Source organism: Rutidosis leptorrhynchoides, chromosome 6 (genome assembly GCF_046630445.1).
Source record: "Rutidosis leptorrhynchoides isolate AG116_Rl617_1_P2 chromosome 6, CSIRO_AGI_Rlap_v1, whole genome shotgun sequence".
Lineage (NCBI taxonomy): Eukaryota > Viridiplantae > Streptophyta > Magnoliopsida > Asterales > Asteraceae > Rutidosis > Rutidosis leptorrhynchoides.
This window is the reverse complement of record NC_092338.1, coordinates 418,710,678-418,736,902: the sequence shown is the minus strand read 5'-3', so window position 1 is coordinate 418,736,902 and position 26,225 is coordinate 418,710,678. Positions and strand designations below refer to the sequence as shown.

At 33.4% G+C, this 26,225-nt stretch overlaps 3 protein-coding genes across 7 annotated transcripts; all 3 read left to right on the top strand.

Annotated features, from left to right (window-relative positions):
- Positions 1 to 2,390: 2,390 nt before the first annotated feature.
- LOC139852431 (putative GDP-L-fucose synthase 2) lies at positions 2,391 to 4,357 on the top strand. Of its 4 annotated transcripts, none has more exons than XM_071841724.1 (3): positions 2,391 to 2,531; positions 2,991 to 3,096; positions 3,197 to 4,357. In XM_071841724.1, exons 2-3 carry the CDS (start codon positions 3,078 to 3,080, stop codon positions 4,138 to 4,140), a joined length of 963 nt encoding a protein of 320 aa, XP_071697825.1. In that variant the 5' UTR covers positions 2,391 to 2,531; positions 2,991 to 3,077; the 3' UTR covers positions 4,141 to 4,357. The 4 variants fall into 4 exon arrangements, with proteins under 4 accessions (XP_071697825.1, XP_071697828.1, XP_071697826.1 ...); XM_071841725.1 differs by having other exon boundaries at positions 2,401 to 2,557; XM_071841727.1 differs by lacking the exon at positions 2,991 to 3,096 and having other exon boundaries at positions 2,397 to 2,531.
- Positions 4,358 to 5,987: 1,630 nt separating this feature from the next.
- Positions 5,988 to 7,784, top strand: LOC139852781 (uncharacterized). Its single transcript, XM_071842114.1, has 2 exons — positions 5,988 to 6,823; positions 7,531 to 7,784. The coding sequence occupies exons 1-2, from the start codon at positions 6,205 to 6,207 to the stop codon at positions 7,782 to 7,784; spliced, it is 873 nt and encodes a 290-aa protein (XP_071698215.1). The 5' UTR covers positions 5,988 to 6,204.
- A 19-nt stretch (positions 7,785 to 7,803) lies between these two features.
- LOC139852780 (protein ACCELERATED CELL DEATH 6-like) lies at positions 7,804 to 10,253 on the top strand. 2 transcript variants are annotated; one of them, XM_071842113.1, is made up of 3 exons: positions 7,804 to 8,475; positions 8,703 to 9,703; positions 9,799 to 10,253. In XM_071842113.1, the coding sequence occupies exons 2-3, from the start codon at positions 8,968 to 8,970 to the stop codon at positions 10,035 to 10,037; spliced, it is 975 nt and encodes a 324-aa protein (XP_071698214.1). In that variant the 5' UTR covers positions 7,804 to 8,475; positions 8,703 to 8,967; the 3' UTR covers positions 10,038 to 10,253. The 2 variants fall into 2 exon arrangements, with proteins under 2 accessions (XP_071698214.1, XP_071698213.1); XM_071842112.1 differs by having other exon boundaries at positions 8,689 to 9,703.
- The last annotated feature ends 15,972 nt before the right edge of the window (positions 10,254 to 26,225 follow it).

Genomic DNA, 26,225 nt, shown 5'->3' with positions numbered 1-26,225 from the left:
GTATGAACATATTAATTGATTTATATTGATTTAATTAATATAAGCTCATTTAATAACTAACTTGTGGTTCAACAGTCTGTTAAGTCTTTTATATTTAATTAAATCATATTTAATTAAAATATACTTTTCAACTATATATTATAATTATATATCAACAATATATAATAATGGTGTATAAGTGCTAAAGTGTGTGACCCCGTAAACTTGTATATAAATGCCAGTATAGATTTATGATATAACGTGCACACAAAGTCAACAATTATATCATATTCATTTTGGAAGATCTCAATCTTTGCCTTAAATATGAATTTAATATTTATTTCATATTTGACAAACCAATTAGTCAAAGTCAATCCCGTTATATTATATACAAAATCATTGACCTTACCTAAATTACTTCATTTTAGTATCTATTCCCAAAATAACACAAATTATTTGGCTTTCAAAGAATTTGTCAAAGTCAAACCCATTATATTATATACAAAATCATCGAGACCTAATTTACTTCATTTTAGTATCTATTCTCAAACTAACACAAATTATTTGACTTTCAAAAAATCAGTCAAAGTCAAACCTGTTATATTATATACAAAATCACCGACCTTACCTAAATTACTTTATTTTAGTATCTATTACCAAAATAACACAAATTATTTGACTTTCAAAATTTTAGTCAAAGTCAAACCTGTTATATTATATACAAAAGCATTAAAACCTTACCTAAATTACTTCATTTTAGTATCTATTCTCAAAATAACACAAATTATTTGACTTTCAAAAAATTAGTCAAAATCAAACCCGTTATATTATATACAAAATCATTGACCTTTACCTAAATTACTTCATTTTAGTATCCATTCCCAAAATAACATAAATTATTTGACTTATTCGTACAAATTAGTACTTATTAATCACATTAACGTAAAGTTGAAAAGTTTAACTAAGATAAAAAAAAAATGTAGGATTACCATAAATATTTGCGATTGCATTTGAAATGGCTAAGGCTGTGCAAATTCCTTTACCACTTCCAGACATATCTTCACCAAGCAATAATTTAGCAAATCACTCTTTCATACATAATGTTCACAATGAACAAATGAAATTCATGGCAACTAAACTCAAATTAAATATCACCTAACTACATTTGTAACGACCTAAAACTCTCAAGTCATGCTAATGACATTTCATCGAACACCTTGTGTGTGTTCAAGAAACTTCAAAATTTGTGACTGATAAAATTACATTACCTTCTTTGATATAAAAGAAAGAGTTGACGATGATACTCGGGTGATACAAACATTTTACTTAACTTAAATAACAAATAAACATCAAATCAAAAAATAAAGAAATCTAATCTTTGTGTGTGTTCATGAACACGCCTTCAAACCAGCTTGCTTATTGCGAAAATCAATTGATGTTCAAATCCTAAAACTTATAAATTAATCAATCATTTTACTAAGTTACTACAACTACTGATTTATAGAAATAGATGTTTGACCAAAATTGATTGATATATAGTTGGAAATATAATAATCTATATATGGTTGATACTATGTGATTGATTCTCTATAAAATTTCAGGATTCAGTTACGGATTTGAATCAAGTCTTGCTAATGACATTTCATCGAACACTTTGTGTGTGTTCAAGAAACTTCAAGTGATTATAAGATTTTATTTAAATCAGTGTTTGTGATTATTTTTTGATTCAAATCCGTAACTGAATCCCGAAATTTCATAGAGAATCAATCGCATAGTATCAACCATATATAGATTATTATATTTCCAACTATACATCAATCAATTTTGGTCAAACATCTATTTAAAAAAATGCGATCATTTCATAATTATATCATTTATGGTTAGTTGACTTTCAACTAACTATAAATGATATAATTATGAAATGATTGCATTTACTTAAATATATGTTTGACCAAAATAACTAATCATAAATGATATAATTATGAAATGATCGCATTTTTTTTTTAAATAGATGTTTGACCAAAATTGATTGAAATTTGAAATTTGAGGCCGTCATTTATTTAAAATTTGTAAAGAGTCCGCCATTGCATTGTATTATAAGGGTATTTTTGTAATCAACTAATTCAAGGTTAAGATTATGAGGTCATAATCAAGATTAAGAAAGAATCAATGGTCTAGATCATTGATGGGGAATTGAATGGATGACTATGATTAGTTGTGTCTACTTCAAATAATCTATTTTACTCTTTGTTATTATATTATATTTAAAATAAAAAGAGAAAGAGATTTTAATACTTTAATTTAAAAGTGCCGGTTAGTTTCTTTAGACGGACTTAAAGTGTTAAAAAACTACTCTATTTAATCTTCAACAAACCTTTGCTATAAAAAAAAACTTGAACTAGAGGGATGAATTTTGTAAAACAATCATAAATTGCCGCCACAGAATAATAAAATCTTCCACTATCTTCGTCAGATCGCATCTCATACTGCTGACACTCTCACCGGCGACCTATAACTCAACGACGGTCAACGTTTCTTTCATTTTCCGGCAGGTCAGCTTACTATCATCCGTTCACAAGTATTCCTCAAACCCTAATCCATTACTTTTGCCCTAATCACATTTTACTTCATTGTAAGATTATTGTAATTGCTTATAGTATCAAATGTGACTGCTTAGGTTAAAAGTTAGTTAAATTTAAATACCATCTTTAATAATTGTACTGATACTGATATGATTAATGGAGTCGTTTTAATGCTTTGTGGTGATGGGGTGTATTTCAAGATTTGGGATATTAGTACTTTGCATCCACACGCAATTAAGTTAAATTACTCGATTTCGTTAATAAATTAACAATAAATAAAGCTGAGATGTTGCCGGTATTGTAAAAAGATTAATACTTGAATTTTAATTTTGTATCAAATAAAATTAACATTGAAGATGAGATATTGTTGAGCTTTTGAAAAGATTTAAAACTTAAATGTTAGTTATTGTCTTGGTTATTACTTCACAGGTTCAGGGATAATATAAATCCACATTTGCTTTCTTCTTTCTAAACTCACAAAAAAACTTAAAAGTTTGAAGATAGTCAATCTTCAAGATGACAGCTACTGATGCTGGTATCTATACCTCTCTTTTTCTTTATATATGTAATTGTAACATGTACTATCATTTATGTTTAGCCTAGTTTTAAGTTTTGTTTTCTTTTTTTATTATTAGTTATTTCAAAAATGGACAAATCTGCCAAGATCTTTGTTGCCGGGCACCGTGGGTTGGTTGGATCTGCAGTTGTACGCCGTTTACGAACCCTTGGGTACACGAACCTCATCTTTCGTCCGCACTCTGAGTTAGACCTAACCAACCAAGCTGCTGTCAAAACATTTTTTTCTTTAGAAAAACCTCAATATGTTATCCTTGCTGCAGCCAAAGTTGGCGGGATTCATGCTAATAGTACCTACCCAGCCGACTTTATCACCATAAACCTACAAATACAAACCAATGTCATCGACTGTTCTTACCGTTACGGTGTAAAAAAGCTCGTGTTTTTAGGTTCTTCTTGTATTTACCCTAAGCACGCACCCCAACCTATACCCGAATCCTCACTTTTAACAGGTCCTTTAGAACCCACCAACGAGTGGTACGCAATTGCTAAAATTGCTGGTATTAAAATGTGCCAAGCTTATAGGCTTCAATACAAGTGGGATGCAATTTCAGCAATGCCAACTAACTTGTACGGTCCTAACGACAATTTCCACCCCGAAAACTCGCACGTTTTGCCGGCGTTAATGAGACGTTTTCACGAGGCGAAAGTGACGGGTGCTAAGGAAGTGGTGGTTTGGGGTACAGGGTCACCGTTGCGTGAGTTTTTACATGTTGATGATTTGGCGGATTCGGTTGTGTTTTTGTTGGAAAACTATTCGGATTTGGAACATGTGAATGTTGGAAGTGGGAAAGAGGTTTCGATTAAGGAACTTGCGGAGTTGGTTAAAGAGGTTGTTGGGTTTACGGGTGAGCTTGTTTGGGATAGTTCGAAGCCTGATGGTACACCGAGGAAGCTTATGGATAGTTCTATGCTTGCTAAGTTGGGTTGGGAACCGAAGATTTCGTTGCGTGATGGGCTCGTTGGGACTTACGAGTGGTACGTTGCAAATTTGAAGCAATGAGATAAGCGAAATTATGTGATGAGGATGAGATGTTTGTACGTGTATGTTTTACTAATAAGCTGGTTTCTGTTATGAGACTAGTATGATTAATATTTACAGTGATTTGTATCATGGTTATTTATGTTTTTTTGATGTCAAACTTGGTGATTTGCCAATATCTGGAACAATTGAATTGCTCACTTTATATACATTATACAATACTCTTATTTATAGTGCATTATATCTGTTTGGTTTTCAGTTTCATTATTTTTTGACTTCCATTTTACTTTGGAATTGATTTTGAATTCGGATGCTAGTGAAATTTTGTAATGTACTATTCATTGAACTTCAATGATACTTCGGCAATTTGTCGATTTGCCGCTTAGAATGAAAATCGAATGCATGAATCGATGTGCATCTTATTGAACGAGGACAAGCTCAAGAGAAATATGTAGAATGTGATTTTATTTATGATAGAAATAGAAATTAAAAATAGTTTCCTTAGGGCCGTTGAGGCCTTAACTATGTTAATAATAATACTTGAACCAATTATAACATACGTCTAAGGTTTTAATTTAGAAAACCAAGCAGGTGAGTTGAGATGATATGGAATTGGTTCAGCATAACTTGATTGAACACCAGGTCTGGTGAGAATGCCATACCATATTTTGGTGAAATACTTTTCATGATTTAGTGAATCCGAGTTCTTGTAACGCCGATAAAGATGCAAGTACATGAACCTTAGATCTAGAGATGATGCATCTACATGAAGCATATGATCAGTTGGTGGACAATTTAGCAAGGGTTAGTGCCAAAACTTTCACTCCATTTGCAGGGTTTATGACTATACCCTGCAAATCAACACTATACATAAAAACATTTTCAATTAAAAAAGTGCAAAAATCATAAAAAGGTACAAAATTTTCCTAAATAAGGGAACTCAACATTTTCTCTGTTATAGTAAAAAGGAATTACAAGTTCAATTTAAATACTAGGACTAGGATATGCAAGAAACTATTCTTTCTTTTACATCATGTTTGGTACCTTTAACCTATGGAAGTTTCTGCCAAAAAAAATTTAATGCTCTATGTTGATTCTAGTCTATGATTGTGAACTCCAAAATCCTTTTCGATATGCTCACAGCAGATTCATGGATCTTTTCAATCACCTTATTTTTTTTTCGTTTTTCATCAATGTCCTGCGTATTTGCAACCAAGTTGAATTCATAGTCAGGAGATACATACTTTTTTAAAGTATTAAAGCTAAAAGTACAAACAGATCATTTTCTACATAAATCACCAACAGTTAACGTGTCACCAACAGTTAACGTGTCTTTTCTTTTTCCGGCGGTCAGGTAACTCCTCAAAACCCTAACCCCTTACCTTTAACCTAATCACATTTTACTGAATTGCAAATATTGTACTCCAATTGTTTGTTAATAGTATCAAATGTGACTACTCAGGTTACAAAAGTAGTTTAATACGAGTAAAAAAGAGGACTATCTTAATAATTGTATTGTATTGATATGATTAATAGAGTAGCTGTAATGCTTTATGGTGATGGTGATTGGGTGTATTGATATTTTTTGTATGATATATTATGAATGCTTGTTTATTTGTTTAACAATGTATGTAGGGTCCGACTCAGTAAGTGGTTGTTTGACAAGTAGGTCTTTGGTTCTACTCAAATAGACTATTTGAGTCCATATACTAATCCTATCATTTTAATTTTAATTTAATTTCAATTTGTTTTTAATTGTATACAATTATTATTTTAACATGGGAGTAGTAATAGAAAATAAAAAGCTTTTGTGTCCACATATACTTTTCAAATCCATATACATCCTCCTTTTCCCCTTTTATCTCTTCCAACTAATAATACCAGGCTGATCATGGGATATATTGATCTGAAAATTAGCCGAGTTCAAGCTTATAACAAAGTGAACGGTAGACATGAGAGACTGATGAAACTTAAGGCTGCAAAATCAGCTCCTGCAAGACCATTACAACATTCAACTGCATCCACTTCAACCTCTGATGACATCACTGAAGTGAAAACGTCATCCAAAAGCGCCGGCCTCGTTACATGAATCGAGAACTGGAGAAAGCTGCAATGGAAGGTGACGTGGACTGCTTCATTACAATCTTGGAGAAACTATCAATGGAAACCGAGTTTCATCTAGACACTATCCTTGAACAAACGTCGTATAATGGAGGGAATACATACCTTCATTTAGCTGTAAAATCAGGAGGATATGAACTCATCGGTTTGCTTACATTAATTTCTGATGAATCATTGATGACGCAAGCTAACAATGAAAGTGATACTGCATTGCATATGGCTGTAAAACTGGGACATTGGGCTGTAACTGATCTTCTAATAAGACATGGTCAAGAATTGTTTCTTGATCATTTATATGTAACGAATAACAAGGGTAACACGCCGTTACATGAGGCTTTAATCCATAATCATCAACATCTGGTTGACTTGTTACTTCAGTTTCATGCACATTGTTCATTCTATGTCAATAATGAAGGGAAGTTTGCGTTTTATTTTTCTGTAGAAACAGGGAATATGTATGCTTTTGATGTTATGTTGAAACAAGATTTTTGGACATTTGCTGATCATATGTATCGCAAATTAGATGAACAGCTTATGAAGGGAAGGTCACTCCTTCATGCTGCTATTGCACGGCAGGATAAAGGTAAAATCACGCACTCATTCCTCACATCATGTGTAAAATGTTAGTAAATCGTATTGAGACCCATACTCTCAAATTTGGGTCAATTGGGTCTTGAAAAATAAGTGTGGCAATGTAAACCCCAAACCTTAAAGAAAAGGTCCAATGGGTTTCCCTCTAACCTAATGAGTATTAATTCTAAAAGCTCAATAAATAATAGAGAGAGGTCTAAATGTGTCTTGTGAATGGGCCAAACGGGTCGATCGTAAAGATCATAATAGGTTTCATCCGTCAAACGTTTATGACAACATTCATGTTTATACCATTTAATATGTATATTAATTAATATCTTCTTTTATATATATATATACATATATATATATATATATATATATATATATATATATATATATATATATATATATATATATATATATATATATAATAAATAATAAATAAATATATATAATATAATTAATAATAATAACTAAAATATTTTTTTGATCCATTTGACCCATGACCCGTTTTGACCCGCTACCCGACCCAACCTGACCTATTTGATCCCGTTTAAAATCTGACCCTTTGACCCATGACCTATTTCAACCCAAAACCATTTTGATCTGTTAACCAAACCGACCCAACCTGACTCGTTTGCCAGGTATAGTCTAATAAATCGCAACAATGCAAATTGATAAAAAGTTGTGTCTGATTTATTTTATTTCCATTGTTAGTGATGCTTCAAAAGATTCTAGCAAAAAGGATGCACATGCTTCAACATGTAAAAGACGAAAAAGGGCTGAGTCCCATTGAGTTTGCCTCAAGAATCGGTTTTGATGAGGGGGTTAAGATCTTACGTGATGAATTAACCAAAGATACAACTATTACTACTGATGCTGTTATAAATCAACAAGTACTTAACCACAATTACAGTGATTTATTTTCCTCTTTGGTGGAAGTTTATGATGAGGAACTGAGGAAGGATTAACACAATGTCTCATAACTTGAGCAACAAGGCATCTCTGATCACCATTGCATGGACCTTGTATTGTTTGAAGCTGCTAAAAATGGTGATGTTGATGAATTCATTACTGAGTTGGAACACTACTCTACTGAAAGAAACTTGGAAGTACCTACAATTTTCAACCAGCAAACTCTTCTTCAAAATACATTTCTTCATGTGGCAACTATTTACGGTTGTGAAGATATTTGTTTGCTGATCATTTGGTATTTTCCTAGTTTTTTTGAAAGGAAAAACAGTCACGGAAATACGGCCCTACACTTGGCTTCCATCGAGGGACAATTTTATATGGTTAATGATTTCGTCACATTCAGAAATCGTACACAATTAAGTAACGTTATAAATGGTGCAAGTTATACAGAGGAAGCCATGAAGGTAATAACAGAGAATGATGATGGGAGAACACCTTTACAGGTAGCTATTAAGTCTGGTCATAAAGCAATTGTTAAGTTCATGATAAAAGAAAATGTGGAGGAAGCGTATCATGTAAACAAGAAAGGCCCATCATCACTGTATTTTGTAATATTAAATGGTGATATCGAACAACTAAGAAATATATTGAATACTATGTCTCGTTATGTTGATCAGACTGTATTAGATAGGCTACTTTTCAAGGGAAAATCTCTTGTTCTTGCTTCCATATGGAGCCAGAAGACAGGTAACTTCATAATTTATTTGTCGTTTATTGACAAAAAAACATGTTTTCTTTAACTTGACAAAAAACATGTTTTCTTTATCCGATCCACTAATTATCTATATCTATATTCATATGAACCGTTAATTTATTTAAATCATTATTATCTTTTCATTTTGACTATAATATCACTGCTTCAGTTTTCATTCAAGTTGATTGTAAGTTTTGTGATTTTAGTAACTTGTTAGCAGAAATATTACAAGAATTAGCAATACAAAAGCCAGAACTATTCAAACTCCAAGATGAACATGCACAGAAATTGGTGCATTTTGCTGAATTAGTGGGTTTTCATGAAGGAGCACACTATTTGCGCAGTGAATTCAAGTTGGAAATTATTCTTGATAGCCCGAATTCTGGTGCGACTCCCAACATTCCTGTACATTCATACAACCTAGATGAATATTCCATCTCAGTAATGGACATGTGGATCAGAAAATTGACAAGATTAGTCAATCAATGCATCAGAACGGGAGGGATGAGAGAATGAGAAAACTACTCGTAAAAATTAATATAATTAAACACTCGCACCAACAAAATCAGCAAGAACAATTTATGGACATTATGCTGTATAAAGCTGCTCAGAAAGATGATGTTGATAGCTTTATTGCTGCCATGGAAAAGGTTATGGAAGCAAATAGCTTATCTCTACATAACATTTCAAAACAAAAGACTCGCATCGGAAATACATTTCTACACGTTGCAGTAAGTCGTGGAAATGAAAATCTCACAAGTTTTATTGTTTTCTATTTTCGGGACTTGATTTGGGTTAGTAATAAAAGAGGTAATACGGCATTTCATGAGGCATCTAGAGCAGGACATTTGGGATGTCTTGAAATTCTTGTTCGATTTGAAAACTATGATGAACAACTGAATAAAGAATATGACACTCTTAGGTCATGGAATAAAAGTAGATGGCGTTCCAAGAATAAGGTAGGGAACACGTCATTGCATGAGGCGTTTTTTAATAATCAGAGAAAGGTAGTTGACTATTTGATTAAATCACGTGTCGAAGAAGCGTATTATGTGAACAATGAAGGGAAATCGGTTTTATACCTTGCTGTGGAAGCGGATATGGTGGACATTGTCAACTCCACTTTAAGTAATATGGTCTCAGATGTTAATGAAAAATTTATGTCTTTATTTACAATGGGAAGATCTCTTATAAATGTCGCACTAAGAAGAAGAAATACAGGTATTTTCTAATATGTTTTACAATAAACAGCCCATAAACTTATATACATGTTTCCAGTTTCTACATTTTCTTACTCGATTTGTATCTAATGTCAGTGATGTTAAAAGAGCTACTGAAAAAATTACCTGCACTAGTTCATGTTGTTGATGAAGATGGCCAGAACGCATTGTTTTATGCAGTGTCAACAGGTTATCAAGACGGGCTCATCTGGTTAATCGACGAACTAAAAATGGACTGTTCGCAAATGAGTTCAATGGGTTTTTTTCCCTGTTCACGTGGCATCAAAGTTCAGCCATGTCCACATCCTTCAGAAGTTGATACAAACCTGTCCTGATGCAGGGGGTTTAAAGAATCGCAAAGGTCAAAATATTTTTCATGTTGCAGCTACATACGGAAAAGAAAATGTTGTTAAGTTCATATTTGTAACAACCCTCACTTTTCGACTTCTAAATTTACTGAATTAACCCTAGGGTTATCTGTCTGACTATATGTATTAAGGGTTGTTATATACAATTAAATATTGACCGAATAGTAATTTTTAGTCAACAATGTACGCTTAAATAAATAATATATTATTAATTTATATAATTTGACATAATTTAACTAAGTATATAAACTTTGTATCACTTTTATTATTTAGTTAATGTATTATATATTTAACTATATAATAAATCCAATTATATATAAATGTAATAATATTTGCAAACTTACTAAAACTATAGTTTAATAATTAAAATCATAATTATTATTAAAAATACAAAATACCTAATTATTTATGCAAAATTTGTATTTATATAAAAAAAAAATATTATTGACAAATATTCTTGGAAAAGCACTAAATCAAATTGTTTATTTATATAAAAAAATCCTTAAAATAAATGAATTAAAAAAATAAATAAATAAATAAATAAATAAATTACTTTTTAATTAAAAAATTATAATGGAAAAACTACTTTTATTATTTTATTTTGTGCATTATCCCATGACCTAACATTTAATACTTTTGAATTTTAAAATCCCATTAAAAATTAAAATATTTCTTTTCTTTTAATTATTTTATTCTTTTTACCTAAATTTTTCAAGTATAAATACCCCTCATTTCTCATTCAAACTCACACCAAAATTTCTCTCATTCTCTCTTTGAAGAATTACTACTAGTAAGTATTTTTTTCTTACTTTTTATTTTTTTACTTTTTACTTTTTTACTTTTTACTTTTTACTTTTTATTTCGGTTATTATTTTTACCGAAACATGTAAAAAATGTTATAAATTATATGCAATTAAAAATAAAATAAATAACATGTATACACTATTACTATTACTAGCACCTATAACCTACTACTTATATTGTAACATAAAAACATTTTGGAATATGTATTAGAGATGTATAGATCTTCGAACTTTCTTGACGAATGGTTTCTACGAGATTCTAGGCAGAGGGTTTGGATTTCCGATTTAAAGGGTCCTATAGCTCAAGCCCCTAGATCTGAATTGGCCATTCGAAGGGAAAGGGGTGATTGGAAGCTTATCTAATACGACAAGTATCCTAAAATGGAAAACACTCTTTAAGTAGAAACTCTCTAGTCATAGAAACTTACTAGAATAAGGAACCTACTAAAATAAGAAACTTTTTAAAAATGGAAACTTTCTAAAAGTAGAAACTTACTAGGAATAGAAACTTAGTAAAACAAACTATACTTAAACACATACTTAAACTTAAACATGGGCAAAACACTTAACTACTCTTAAATGTCAATAGGTTAACTTTCTTGCTCACTCGTTCAACTCTCTATTTCGAGGAATAACTCTCTCTCTCTACTTACTAAGGTGAATTCATAGCCCCTCTTTACTGCTAGCAAACTTACGTACTTTTACTTGGAGTGAGACACATGCTGTTTTTACTTTTTACACTTTAGACACAAGTACCAAACTATTAAACTATGCTATACCCGGCTATGTCCGACTAAGTCCCTACAGTGATATTTTTAATTGCTGCGACATGCTTAATTATTGGGGGTAGGCCTATCGGGAGTAACGTCCCCGATACATTTGACTATGTCTTTGTATTACTTGATAATGAAATTAAACCGACAAGTAGAACTAACTTGTCATGGGGCATACTATCGTTTAGTTTAAATATCACGAACTGGCATAACTATTTCTTTCGATCTTTCGAGATCAACTTTACAAACTAAATCTTGTGGTCTAAAAAAAAGGGTCAAACTTTTGTTAAACCTATGAACTTCACTCAACCTTTTGGTTGACACTTTAGCATGTTTTGTCTCAGGTGCTGTTTGATTCAAGCTCTTATACTTACTACTTATGTGATGCTACTTGGACATAGGATCAAAAGATATCGCATTTATTACTTCTGCATGTGAACATTTACATTATTGTTATTCCTGTCATTGTAACGACATTTCATTTTCCGCTGCGTACTCATTAAAGTTAAATTCATCATTTAGTATTGTTCTCGTTTATTATAATATGTTGGTATGTTTTGATATTAGTAACGTTCCTTCCAGACCCTATTGGGAGGACGTTACAGATTGGTATCAGAGCTGATTTAATGCGCTTATTAGCGGATTAATCGTAGAGGGGTTCTCACAGTGTTACATGTGACGAAGCATTGGCTCTTGCCCCTCGCGAGCCTTTTAGGTTGGCCATTTTGCCGAGAGGTTAGCCGTAAAATCAGTGTCTAAGGTACACTTGGTGGTCACGAAAGAACAGCACCAAGTGGGATGAAAAATTCCCCAATCAGCAAAACAGAGTGTTACAGATTGGTATCAGAGCATAACCAGAATGTTATAGAGAACCAGGATTGCATTTTTATGTGTGCCTTACTTGTTAGCTAGGGTGCTTTAGCAATCTAGGAAACTATAACCTTTCCTGCCTTAGACTTTAAAGCACTTAGGATTGCCTTGTAATCTTAAAACATATGCCTTACAATCCTATCCTAAAACTGATCAAAATCTCCTTCCTAATGTTAGGATGTCTAATTATCATCAAACGATCAAAATGAATCTTTTCAAGCCAACCGAAAAAGATACTGAAAGGTCTTCCACAGAAAGACCAGTCCAAAGTCCACCTTATGGCTTTTGTGGTCCTCCCTCACCAAATTATAGCCCAAATACTACTCTAAAGTTACATGGGTCTCCTGAATACTATCCAACCCCGAGGAATAAAGACAAGAGGAAATGTCTTGAAGAAACTGGGCCGTCAAAGAAAAGATCTCGAAATCCTTCCTACGATGAACTTGATGTCAAGTACGAGATCATGAATCTGCGAAGAACTACCAATGGCCCAATTCGCCATATTGCAAGGATCGATGCTCAAATGAAGGAAAAAGACCTAGCGATCAAGAAGCTCATGGAGGAAAATGCTGAGCTAAAGAAAGAGATTATATACATACATTTGTTTTATCCCATGACGGATGTGGACTTTGGTTTGCACCCTTACAAGAAATGGCCGATGGGGGAAGCAATCTCTCTCCACCTAAGAGAAGATGTTGACTTTAGATTGAAGATGGAGGAAAAACCACGTGAATAATCAACTTTCTATGAGGGACCACAAGTACCATGTAATCAACAATGGTGTTTCTAATCTTTATGATAATCTCGAATTCCTGCATGAGAAACAAAAGGCGAAGAATGAGAAAGTTGAGAAGTTTATGAAGAAGGTTGAGGACGAGAAGAAGAGATATGAAGACTACTTCAATCTTAATATTTCCTAATTTATTTTTCCAAATTTCTTATCTACGTAAAGGCTATGCCTTAAACTATTTCTATTTCCGAATCAAAAGGCTTGTTTAATGCCTCGTTCTTAATAATATAAAGTGTTTCGTTCATATCATATTCATCTTTATACCGCTTAAAAATTCTTCAAACTTATGACTTATCAGATTTATCAAACTTCTATACACCCTTATGTAGTGAAGAATCATGGTTCGTCCAACTGCACCAACTCTTACCACGATGTCTCATAACTTTCTCGTTTGACCACTTCCATTTCATAACTTTCACAACTTCCATAACTTTCAAAGGTATGAAAGTTGACCAAGTCTATAAAGACTGCAACTTAAAACTAGCCAACCATGACTCGACAAGTTCGTAACTAATTTCATGGATGATGTTTTGATCTGCTACAAGAGTGAGAAAGAACATGAGCAATATTTGCAAATTCATTCTTAAGAAGAAAAACAACTCTACGCAAACTTTTCCAAGTGCAAGTTTTGGCTTAAAACCGACATGTTGTCGATCCAGCTAAGATTACTGCTATCCTTAATACACTATATTAGAAATCATCATTTATCATATCCTGACCTTATGGAGTGACCTTGGAATGGAAATATGAATTAGTGAAATATAATGACGGTGGCCAACGTGATTATATTACGGTAATTCATAGAAAAATTCTAATATCATGACGTATGGAATAGAAAGGGATTCAAAGAAAACTCTCAAGCTATCTGTTCAAAAACCCAAATGCAAGAAGAAAAACGATCATCTTAATATTAGTAGATACCAAAGACTGCGAAGCATATTCGTTAATTTTTGGGACTTTCCGGTTACTATCGGAGATTCATAAAAGATTTTTCCCTCCTTGCTAAACCTCTCACAAAGCTAACGCAAAAAGGGAAGAAATTTGAGTGGTCCGAAGAACAGGAATCTGCTTTCAAGATTCTGAAGGAGAAATTGACTACAACCCCGATTCTATCTTTACCCGAAGGTTCCGACGAATTTGTTGTTTACTGCAATGCCTCAAAGCAAGGCTTTGGTTGTGTTTTAATGCAACGTGAATAGGTTATTGCCTACACATCTAGATAGTTGAAGAAGCACGAGGAGAACTATACCACACACGAACTTGAGTTAGGTGCCGTGGTATTTGCATTAAAGATATGGAGACATTATCTATATGGTACCCAGTTTACGGTGTACACTGACCATAAAAGTCTTCAACACATCTTTGATCAAAAACAGCTGAATATGAGGCAAAGCCGATGGCTCGAGTTATTGAACGATTATGACTGTAAGATGGAATATCATCCTGGCAAGGAAAATGTAGTTGCCGATGCCCTTAGTCGAAAAGACGATGTTAAATGTGTTCGTGCCTTAAACCTGAAAATCAAATCAAATCTTATATCACGAATCTGCGAAGCTTAACTGGAAGCTATTAAACCAACACTTATCGAAGGTGAAGGACCTATCGGTTTCGAGAACCAACTCCAAGTGAAAGCTAATGGTACACGATACTTTGGCAACAGAATTTGGGTTCCTCGCTTCGGTAATCTCCGTGAACTAGTCTTGGATGAAGCGCATAAGACTAGGTATTCTATTCATGCGGGTTCCAGTAAGATGTACCACGATGTGAAGGAATTCTACTGGTGGCCTAACATGAAAGCCGACATTTCTACTTATGTTAGTAAGTGTCTCACTTGTTTGAAGGTCAAGGCTGAACATCAAAAGCCTTCTGGTCTGTTGACACAACCCGATATTCCGCAGTGGAAGTGGGAATGTATCGCTATGTACTTTATTACTAAATTGCCTAAGATTTCTAGTGGCAATGATACTATATGGGTCATAGTAGATCGTCTTACTAAATCTGCTCATTTCTTACCGATCAAGGAGACCGACAAGATGGAGAGATTGTCACAACTGTATATCAAAGAAATTGTCTCTCGTCATGGTGTTCCTATATCAATCATATCCGATCGCGATAGTAGATTCACTTCCAGATTATGGAAATCCTTACAAACTGCCCTTGGAACTCAACTCGACATGAGTACTGCTTATCATCCGCAAACCGATGGTCAAAGTGAACGAACCATTCAAACATTGGAAGATATGCTTCGCGCTTGTGTTATCGACTTCGATAAAGGCTGGGATAGAGATTTGCCTTTGGTTGAATTCTCTTACAATAATAGTTACCACTCAAGTATTAAGGCTGCACCTTTTGAGGCCTTATACGGATGAAAATGTAGATCCCCACTGTGTTGGGATGAATTAGAGGACAGACAGTTAACTGGTCCTGAAATCATACACGAGACAACCGAAAAGATGGTTCAGATTAAGAAACGAATAGAAACTGCCCGCAGCCGACAGAAGAGCTATGCTAATAAAGGTCAGAAAGATTTGGAATTCCAAGTTGGTGATGAAGTCATGTTGAAAGTATCCCCTTGGAAAGGCGTCGTTCGTTTTGGTAAACGAAGCAAACTAAGTTCGCATTTTGTTGGACCCTTCAAGATTACTGAAAGGATCAGACCCGTAGCTTATCGATTAGAATTACCAGCTGAACTTAGCAGCGTACACGACGTATTTCATGTCTCGAATCTTAAAAAGTGTCTCGCTGATGACACTCTCGTTATTCCTTTGGATGACATTCGCATTGATGATAAAATGCACTTCATAGAGGAACCCGTAGAAGTCATGGACTGATCTGCTAAACGCTTAAAACAAAGCACCATACCTATTGTTAAGATCCGTTGGAATTCACGACGTGGCCCCGAGTATACCTGGGAACGTGAAGACCAAATGAAACAGAAATATCCCCATCTCTTCTCAACTGTAACATCCTGCCTTTTTCCGTTTACTTTTCCGTTTAACTATTTAAATCCCGTTATATGTTTATAACATCTCCGATTAATACGTGTTTTAAAAATATCTCGTCTAGGTATTTCACGCACCCGCAAACGAACTTGAGGGACTAGTTTCGCCAAAATACCAAAGAGGTGACTAGCCTTTGACTAGTCAACCCCCACCCCCATCTTTTCTTTTTCATTTCCCTTTTCTTCTTCTACTACCATATTTTCTCTCAATTCTCCAATTTCAAGAATCATCATCTAAATCAAATTGAGCAAGCATCCATCTAAACAAATTGCATATTCAGAATCCTCTCATCTTCCTCTTCGATTCCATACCGATTTCATCAAGTTTGGGTAACTTTCTAAAATCACTAGATTTTGTGTTCTTGATGTTTTTAACTTATAAAGTTGTTAATTAGTGTCTATGGCTCAAGTCTAACATGATTATATGATTTATATGCTCGATTTCGTTATTTGAAGTAACTAGCTTGAATATGAACTTTGGTGTGTTTGATTTGGTAATTTGGTTGCTTAAATGTTGTTGTTATGGTAAAGTGCAAGTATTAAATGTGTTACTAGTAGCACTAGCTTCAATTTGATGTGTAGGTATTTTTAGAAAACTTCATAAACTTGATTATTGGTTTTGGTGGATTTGGGTTAGGGTTTGATGAACTTGAAATGAACTTTTGATGCTTTGAATGACATGAAATGTTATTTGTAAGTGTTAGGTTGTATTGTATGCTTGATCACCTTCGAAACGGCATATCATTCATGTAAATTGGTTGCCGAATCATCGAATTTCATTTATGAACTTGAGTGCATTTAATGAGGAGCTTTGAATGTGATTTTGGTTGTTGTGAAAGTAAATGTGATGGATGAAATGTGTTTAGTTATTTGCCTTGTCAAAATACCTTTCCGATGATATAAGATACATGCTTTGGTTGTTTGCGGGTCATAAATGGTGATTGGTTGAAGTTAGGTTCGTGAATAAAACATAAAAACTGCCAGAATTCTCTGCACAGGTAATGATGCGGCGCGCCATATACCCGCGCGGCGCGCCAAAGTGGTCTGTCCAACTTTGTCGATTTTCGAATAATGTTTGCTATGCTACGCACCTCCGATTCACATGTAACTTGTTCTAACATGCTCATATATGATTAAAAACCTCAGAAAAATAGTTCGGGACCCGACCCGAACGTGTTGACTTTTTCGTTGACTTTGACCGACCAAAGTTTGACTTTTTGTCAAACTTAACCAAATGATTATGCAACCTTCCTAACTTGTTTCTATACTTGTACCTTGCATGAAACTTGACAATTTGATTTCACATGCTACATAATCGAGTCGTAATGAGCCATAGGACTAATTGAACATCTTTGACCTATCGTGTTTACCGTTATTGATACGACCTATTTGTTTAGGTCAAGACTAGCACTATCCTTCGCACACGTTATTTTGTGAAGTACTTTTCGTACGTGCACTCAAGGTGAGATCATAGTCCCATCTTTCAAACAACTTTTATGCTTTAAACTATGGGATGAGAAACATATACGTATCATACTTTTATACATTGAACACAAGTACGAAAACGAACATTCCACGTACGGGTTTGAACGAAAATCCTCAATTCAATTATCATTAGTTACACTTGCAGGGTGTAAACGTGAACTTATATTATGTGATCACATGGGCTTGACGAGCCTCATTCGGACGGTTCGCTACCATTAGCGGATGAAATATATTTTCGGGTCTAGTGTATGTTCTAACACTACACAAAGGGTGCAAAAAAGTTAAGTTTGATAATTGGGTGCCCGCGAAACAAATAACAACTTTGGAATGCAAATGATTTTGATAATCATATTATATTAAATCTTGTGGTTCAAATGCAACGTTTACTAAAACGCCTATGATTTCACCAACGTTTTCGTTGACAGTTTTCTATATGTTTTCTCAGGTCCTTGAAAGCTACTTGATACATGCTTCCGCACTCTTTTTGATACTTGCTTGGATGTCGAGTATGCATGCATAGTTGGAGCGTCTTTTGACTACTTTAAATTGTGTCGCATAGGTTTCATTCGTACGTTAAACTTTGTATTGTAACTAATCTTTTGAACGACATTTGTAAACTTGAAACATCCCTTTACTTACGAAATGAATGCGACATATTTTGGTCAAACGTCATAATAAAGACTTATGACCACGCAACGGGACCGAAGTAGTCGGCGCCGTCAAACATGATTTGGTCGGGTCGCTACAGATGGTATCAGAGCATTGGTTGTAGGGATTTAGAGTTCATTGGTGTCAACCCCGAGTCATAGGGTACATTGGTGAGTCTAGACTACAACCGGCATATAGACTTGAAGTAGGAATTACTTGACTACTTGTGCATTATACTCGAACTCGTCTATCACATCAAATTCTTATTCAACCTTAATCTCACGTTACTTAATTTAATTGACGCGCCACCTTGACTATATGAATTAGTGTCGAATGCACATATGAATTAGGGTAATATAATTTCCGGGATATATTACGGTGACTCATATGAACTGATAATGCTAAAAACGAACATATATTTCATAGCATTATTCCTCAAGAAAGACAAGCTTTTAGTTGCAATTGTTCTATTTAAAAGTGATATTCGTTTAAATAATAAAAGGTGAAGACAAAAGACAGATTCGACGAATTGAAGACGCAAACGATCAAAAAGCTCAAAAGTACAAAATACAATCAAAGAGGTTCCAATTATTGATAAGAAACGTCTCGAAATTACAAGAGTACAAGATTCAAAACGCAAAGTACAAGATATTAAATTGTATGCAAGGACGTTCGAAAATCCGGAACCGGGACCAGAGTTAACTCTCAAAGCTCGACGCAACGGACTAAAAATTACAAGTCAACTATGCACATAAATATAATATAATATTTAAATAATTCTTATAATTATTTAATATATTATATTTATAATTAAAATCGTCGGCAAGAAAGACTCCAAAAGGGACTGAGCTGTAATTTCAATCTCCGCGACTCGCGGAGTTTGAAGGCCAAAAATACCGCGAGTCGCGGAGCCCCAAGTTTTGAAAGTCCCTATAAAAGCAACCGAATTCTGAGCATTTTTCATCATCTTTTTCTTCTTCTCTCATAATACTACGTAAATATTTATATTTATATTTTAATTTTAATTTTAATTTTAATTATAATTCTAATAATAAGGGTATGTTAGCGAATATTGTAAGGGTGTAAGTCAAAATTCTGTCCGTGTAACGCTACGCTATTTTTAATCATTGTAAGTTATGTTCAACCTTTTTACATTAATGTCTCGTAGCTAAGTTATTATTATGCTTATTTAATCCGAAGTAATCATGATGTTGGGCTAATTACTAAAACTGGGTAATTGGGCTTTGTACCATAATTGGGGTTTGGACAAAAGAACGACACTTGTGGAAATTAGACTATGGGCTATTAATGGGCTTTATATTTGTTTAACTAAATGATAGTTTGTTAATGTTAATATAAAGATTTACAATTGGGCGTCCCTATAAATTACCATATACACTCGATCGGACACGATGGGCAGGGTATTTATATGTACGAATAATCGTTCATTTAACCGGACACGGGAATGGATTAATAGCCACTAGAATAATTAAAACAGGGGTGAAATTATGTACAAGGACACTTGGTATAATTAATAACAAAATATTAAAACCTTGGATTACACTTAGTCAACATCCTGGTGTAATTATTAAACAAAGTATCAAAATCTTGTTACAGTTTAAGTCCCCAATTAGTTGGAATATTTAACTTCGGGTATAAGGATAATTTGACGAGGATACTCGCACTTTATATTTATGACTGATGGACTGTTATGGACAAAAACCAGACGGACATATTAAATTATCCAGGACAAAGGACAATTAACCCATGGGCATAAAACTAAAATCAACACGTCAAACATCATGATTACGGAATTTTAAATAAGCATAATTCTTTTATTTCATATTTAATTTCCTTTATTTTATATTTAATTGCACTTCTAATTATCGCATTTTTATTTATTGTTATTGTATTTAATTGTACTTTTAATTATCGTACTTTTTAATTATCGCAAGTTTATTTTATCGCACTTTTATTATTCGCAATTTCATTATCATTATTTACTTTACGCTTTAATTTAAGTCTTGTATTTATTTTTAATATTTTACATTTAGTTTTAACTGCGACTAAAGTTTTAAAATCGACAAACAGGTCATTAAACGGTAAAAACCCCCCTTTATAATAATAATATTACTTATATATATTTGTATTTTTATAAAAGTAAACTAATATAGCGTTAAGCTTTGTTTAAAGATTTCCCTGTGGAACGAACCGGACTTACTAAAAACTACACTACTGTACGATTAGGTACACTGCCTATAAGTGTTGTAGCAAGGTTTAAGTATATCCATTCTATAAATAAATAAATATCTTGTGTAAAATAGTATCGTATTTAATAGTATTTTCCTGTAAAAATTAATAGCTATTTTCTATACACCTCGCACGACATCAAGTTATTTTTGGCGCCGCTGCCGGGGAATCTCTTAAAAGCCGGAAGCGCAACGCTAATATAAAAAAAAAAAAAAAATTTATGTATTTTTAAGACTCTGTTAAATATTTAAGTTTTATAAAGTTTCTTTATTTTTATATAAGTTTTATTTAAGTATTTTGTTTTTATTTAAAAACATATATAAAAAAATATATATAAATCTAGTTTTAAGATTTTTATTTATAAAATTATAAAGTAATTCTATTTTTATTTAAGTTTTAAATATAAGTTTTTATTATACACATATTTTTTTTTATAAACAGAAAAATTAAAAACAGAAAATAAAAAAAAAAATAAATAAATAAAGAAAAACGCGTCGAATTTAAATAAGCTGTCATCTGAATTTCTGAACCCCGCGACTCGCGGGGTTTTCTGCATTGATTACCGCGACTCGCGGAGGGGACCTGACACCAACAGGAAGCCCTAATCCTGCATTTATTACGGAGTATTATTAATTATTATTAATTAATTTGTAATTAGGGTTAAATATTTAATTAATTTAGTATTTAATTTAAGTTTTAATTAATTTATATATTTAGTTAAATTAGTTTTATTAAATTGTAAAATTAATAGTTTAATAAAATAAATAATATAAAAATAATATTTTTATAAAAATTGTACTTTTTACAACTTTTTGTATATTTTTATATTTTGTCCCTTTTCAATCGTTTTAACGTAATATTTGTATTTTTAGCTCATATTTAGTTTTAAACTTAGTTTTTGCCATAGTTATTTTTACTTCTAGATTTTTAGGCTTTGCCGTAGAATTCCTTAAGTGCTTTTTCTTTAGACTAAGATTTAGGTGCTTTAGAATTTTGCGACGCCTTTTTAAGTTTTAGTTTCTTTTTAAATTATTTCCATTTGGGATATAGTTTTTCCTGTAAGCTTTAATATTTTTAGACACCTTTTACTATGTACCAATTATCATTCCAATTAGTAATCTCAATTTGCGATTATAATTTTAAGTTAGTTGTAGTAATAAGGTTAGGTTAGTCAAGTATTTTTAATTTTTATAAGTTTCTTTTATTTTTCTGTCTCCTTTTATTTTTCAACCATTTTTCTTTTTCAACCTTTTTCCGACGAACTCTTTTTCTTTCTTATTTCTCGCTATTCTAGTTTTAGGACATAGATTTTTATTCTACTTCTTATCTAAATTTCTTAAAATTACGAAAATTTATTTTAAGTGGTTAAATTGATAGACATCAAAATTTTCTGGTTCGTAGTAATAGTTGGATTTGTACATGGACCGGGTTATTGGAGCCAAACAGTCCTCAATTATATTGAGACCAAACGAATCCTGCCCCTCTGCTGCATCTTTTGGCTATTCGAAACGTGGGCAAAATCAGAAAAGTCTATTGATTGGATAACTTATTATAATTTTTCTTTCCTTTTAAAAACTAATAGGATATTCAGTGAATGCACCGAGGAAGACGTTCACCACCTTTTGTACGTTCACCACCTGTAACTAGATCAAGACATTTAGCAAATATTACCGCCGTTGATTTTTCTTTAGAATCATCATCCAGTCGACCAAGTACTTCAGTTCAAATTTCCGATAATCCATTTTTTGAACCCGACCTCACAATTGAGAATCCGGAGAATATTCAGGAACGGTTCGTAGATCCTGAACCACTAAACTTTCCTCCGGAACCACCAATCATTCAAACAGAGATTGTTGAGGAATGAACCATTAAATCAGAATCCTCTAGTGATTCCGATTCAACAAATTCAATTATGGAGAATCTGGAACCTTTAAGTATGGAAGACCGAATGAGAGCTAAACGCACTGGCCAAGGTCACGCAATAACTCATCCAGACATTAATGCACCAGATTATGAAATCAAAGGACAAATTCTACACATGGTGACTAATCAATGCCAATTTAGTGGTGCGCCGAAGGAAGATCCAAATGAACATCTACGTACCTTTAATAGGATCTGCACACTATTTAAAATCCGAGAAGTGGAGGATGAACAGATATATCTCATGTTATTTCCCTGGACTTTAAAGGGAGAAGCCAAAGATTGGTTGGAATCGTTACCTGAAGGGGCGATCGATACATGGGACGTTTTAGTTGAAAAATTTCTTAAACAATTCTTTCCTGCATCTAAAGCCGTAAGACTTCAAGCAGAAATTGTTACATTTACACAAAAGCCGAATGAAACTCTATATGAGGCGTGGACTAGATTTGGAAAGTTATTAAGAGGATGTCCGCAACATGGTTTAGACACCTGTCAAATAGTACAAATATTCTACCAAGGATGCGACATCACTACAAGAAAAGACATAGATATAGCAGCTGGTGGTTCTATTATGAAGAAAACCGAAACTGATGCTTACAAAATTATTGATAACACTGCTTCCCACTCACATGAATGGCACCAAGAAAAAGATATCGTTAGATCATCTAAAGCAGCTAGAGCCGATTCTAGCCATGACTTAGATTCCAATTCCGCAAAGATAGATGCTGTGGAAAGACGAATGGAAAAGATGACTAAGGATATTCACTCAATACGAATTAGTTGTGAGCAGTGTGGAGGACCACATTTGACAAAAGATTGTCTCAGTATTGAATTAACAATGGAACAAAGAGAGAATATTTCATACATAAACCAAAGGCCTGGAAATAATTATCAAAATAATTATCAACCGCCAAGACCGATTTACAATCAAAACCAAAATTATAACCGAAATATTCCATACAACAACCAACAAGGTCCTAGCAATCAACAAGTATCCAATAATACTTACAATCAGCAAAGACCTAATTTTCAAAACAAGCCACCACAACAAACCGATGATAAAAAGCCGAATTTAGAAGATATGATGACGAAGCTAGTTGAAACTCAAACGCAGTTTTTCACATCTCAGAAACAAACCAATGAACAAAATGCTCAAGCATTTAGAAATCAACAAGCTTCTATTCAAAATCTGGAACAAGAAGTAAGTAACCTAGCAAGGTTAATAGGTGAAAGAAAGCCAGGAAGTCTACCTAGTGATACAAATGCCAACCCCCGGAATGAAACAGCTAAAGCCATTACCACAAGAAGTGGTACAACACTTAAACCACCGGAAATACCTGTAACTTCTGATGAAACTATTCCTACTCCACAAGAACCACAACCTGATCAAGATAAGGAAAAAGAACCGGTAGTTGAAAAGGTTAATGAAGATAACACAGTTAAGGCTAAACCTTATGTTAAACCATACCAACCACCACTTCCTTACCCGAGTAAAATGAAGAAAGAGAAACTTGAAGCCGAGCAATCCAAATTCTTGAATATGTTTAAACAGATAAATGTAAATCTTCCTTTCATTGATGTGATTTCAGGAATGCCTAGATATGCTAAATTCTTGAAAGATCTAATCTCAAATAGAAAGAAAATGGAAGAACTCTCGGCTGTTACTATGAATGCTAATTGTTCAGCAGTGCTGTTGAATAAGATACCAGAAAAATTATCTGATCCAGGAAGTTTCACAATTCCATGTTTTCTGGGTAGTCTTAGTTCAATAGAAGCATTGGCAGACTTAGGTGCTAGTATAAATCTAATGCCGTATTCACTATACGCTAAACTAGACCTTGGAGAATTGAAACCAACAAGAATAAGCATACAACTAGCCGATAGATCAATAAAATATCCTAGAGGGATAATGGAGAACATGCTAGTTAAAGTTGGTACTTTAGTATTTCCAGTAGATTTTGTTGTTTTGGACATGGAAGAAGATTCTCAAGTTCCTCTCATATTAGGAAGACCATTCTTAAACACGGCTAAAGCAATGATAGACGTGTTCGGTAAGAAACTGACCCTAAGTATAGAGGATGAGAGTGTTACCTTTTCAGTTGATAGAGCAATGCAACAACCACAATCTGCAGACGATACATGTTATTATATTCAAACTATAGATGCACATGCAGAATTATTAGAAGAATTTCCAGAATTACAAGGAACAGGAGAATGTTCTTTAGGAGAAGGTAATGAACCAATTGATGAAGCTGAAATGTTAGCTACACTTATAGCTAATGGATATGAACCAACAACAGAAGAAATTCAAATGCTAAAAGAAGAAGACAGATATCGATATAAATCATCGATAGAAGAACCTCCGAAATTAGAGTTAAAGTCACTTCCAAACCATTTGGAATACGCTTATTTACATGGTGAATCTGAATTACCTGTAATAATATCGTCTTCTCTTACTGAAAATGAGAAATCACAACTCATTTCTGTGTTGAAAGCTCATAAACCAGCCATTGCATGGAAAATTCATGATATTAAAGGAATAAGTCCTTCGTATTGCACACATAAAATCCTTATGGAAGAAGGTCATAAAACGTATGTGCAACGCCAATGAAGACTAAATCCAAATATGCAAGATGTAGTTAAGAAAGAGATTATTAAACTGCTAGATGCAGGTCTAATTTATCCAATCTCTGATAGTCCATGGGTAAGCCCAGTTCAATGCGTGCCTAAGAAGGGTGGCATGACTGTCATTACAAATGAGAAAAATGAGCTTATTCCTACTAGGACTGTAATAGGATGGCGTGTATGTATTGATTATAGAAAATTAAATGACGCCACCAGAAAAGATCACTTTCCCTTACCTTTCATTGATCAAATGTTGGAAAGATTAGCCGGAAATAGTTACTATTGTTTTCTAGATGGATTTTCCGGATATTTTCAAATTCCAATAGCACCCGAAGATCAAGAGAAAACCACATTCACGTGCCCTTATGGTACTTTTGCTTACAAACGCATGCCATTTGGACTTTGTAACGCTCCTGCAACCTTTCAAAGGTGTATGATGGCGATTTTTCACAACATGATAGAAGAATGAATGGATGTATTCATGGATGACTTTTCAGTCTTCGGTGATATATTTGAATCATGTCTAGTTAATCTTGAACGAATGCTAATTAGATGCGAAAAATCAAATCTAGTACTTAATTGGGAAAAATGCCATTTCATGGTTAAAGAAGGCATCGTTCTTGGTCATAAAATTTCAAAAGAAGGAATTGAAGTGGATAGAGCTAAAGTAGATGTAATTGCTAAACTTCCACATCCCACCAATGTTAGAGGAGTTAGGAGTTTTCTAGGGCATGCCGGTTTTTACCGACGTTTCATAAAAGATTTTTCTAAAATTGCCACTCCTATGAATAAACTCCTAGAAAAGGATGCTCCATTCATCTTTTCAGATGAGTGTATCAAATCTTTTAATATTCTTAAAGAAAAACTTACTAATTCGCCGATCATGATAACACCAAATTGGAATCTACCATTTGAACTAATGTGCGATGCAAGTGATTTTGCAATGGGAGCCGTTTTAGGACAAAAGATTGAAAAATGATTTCAACCTAT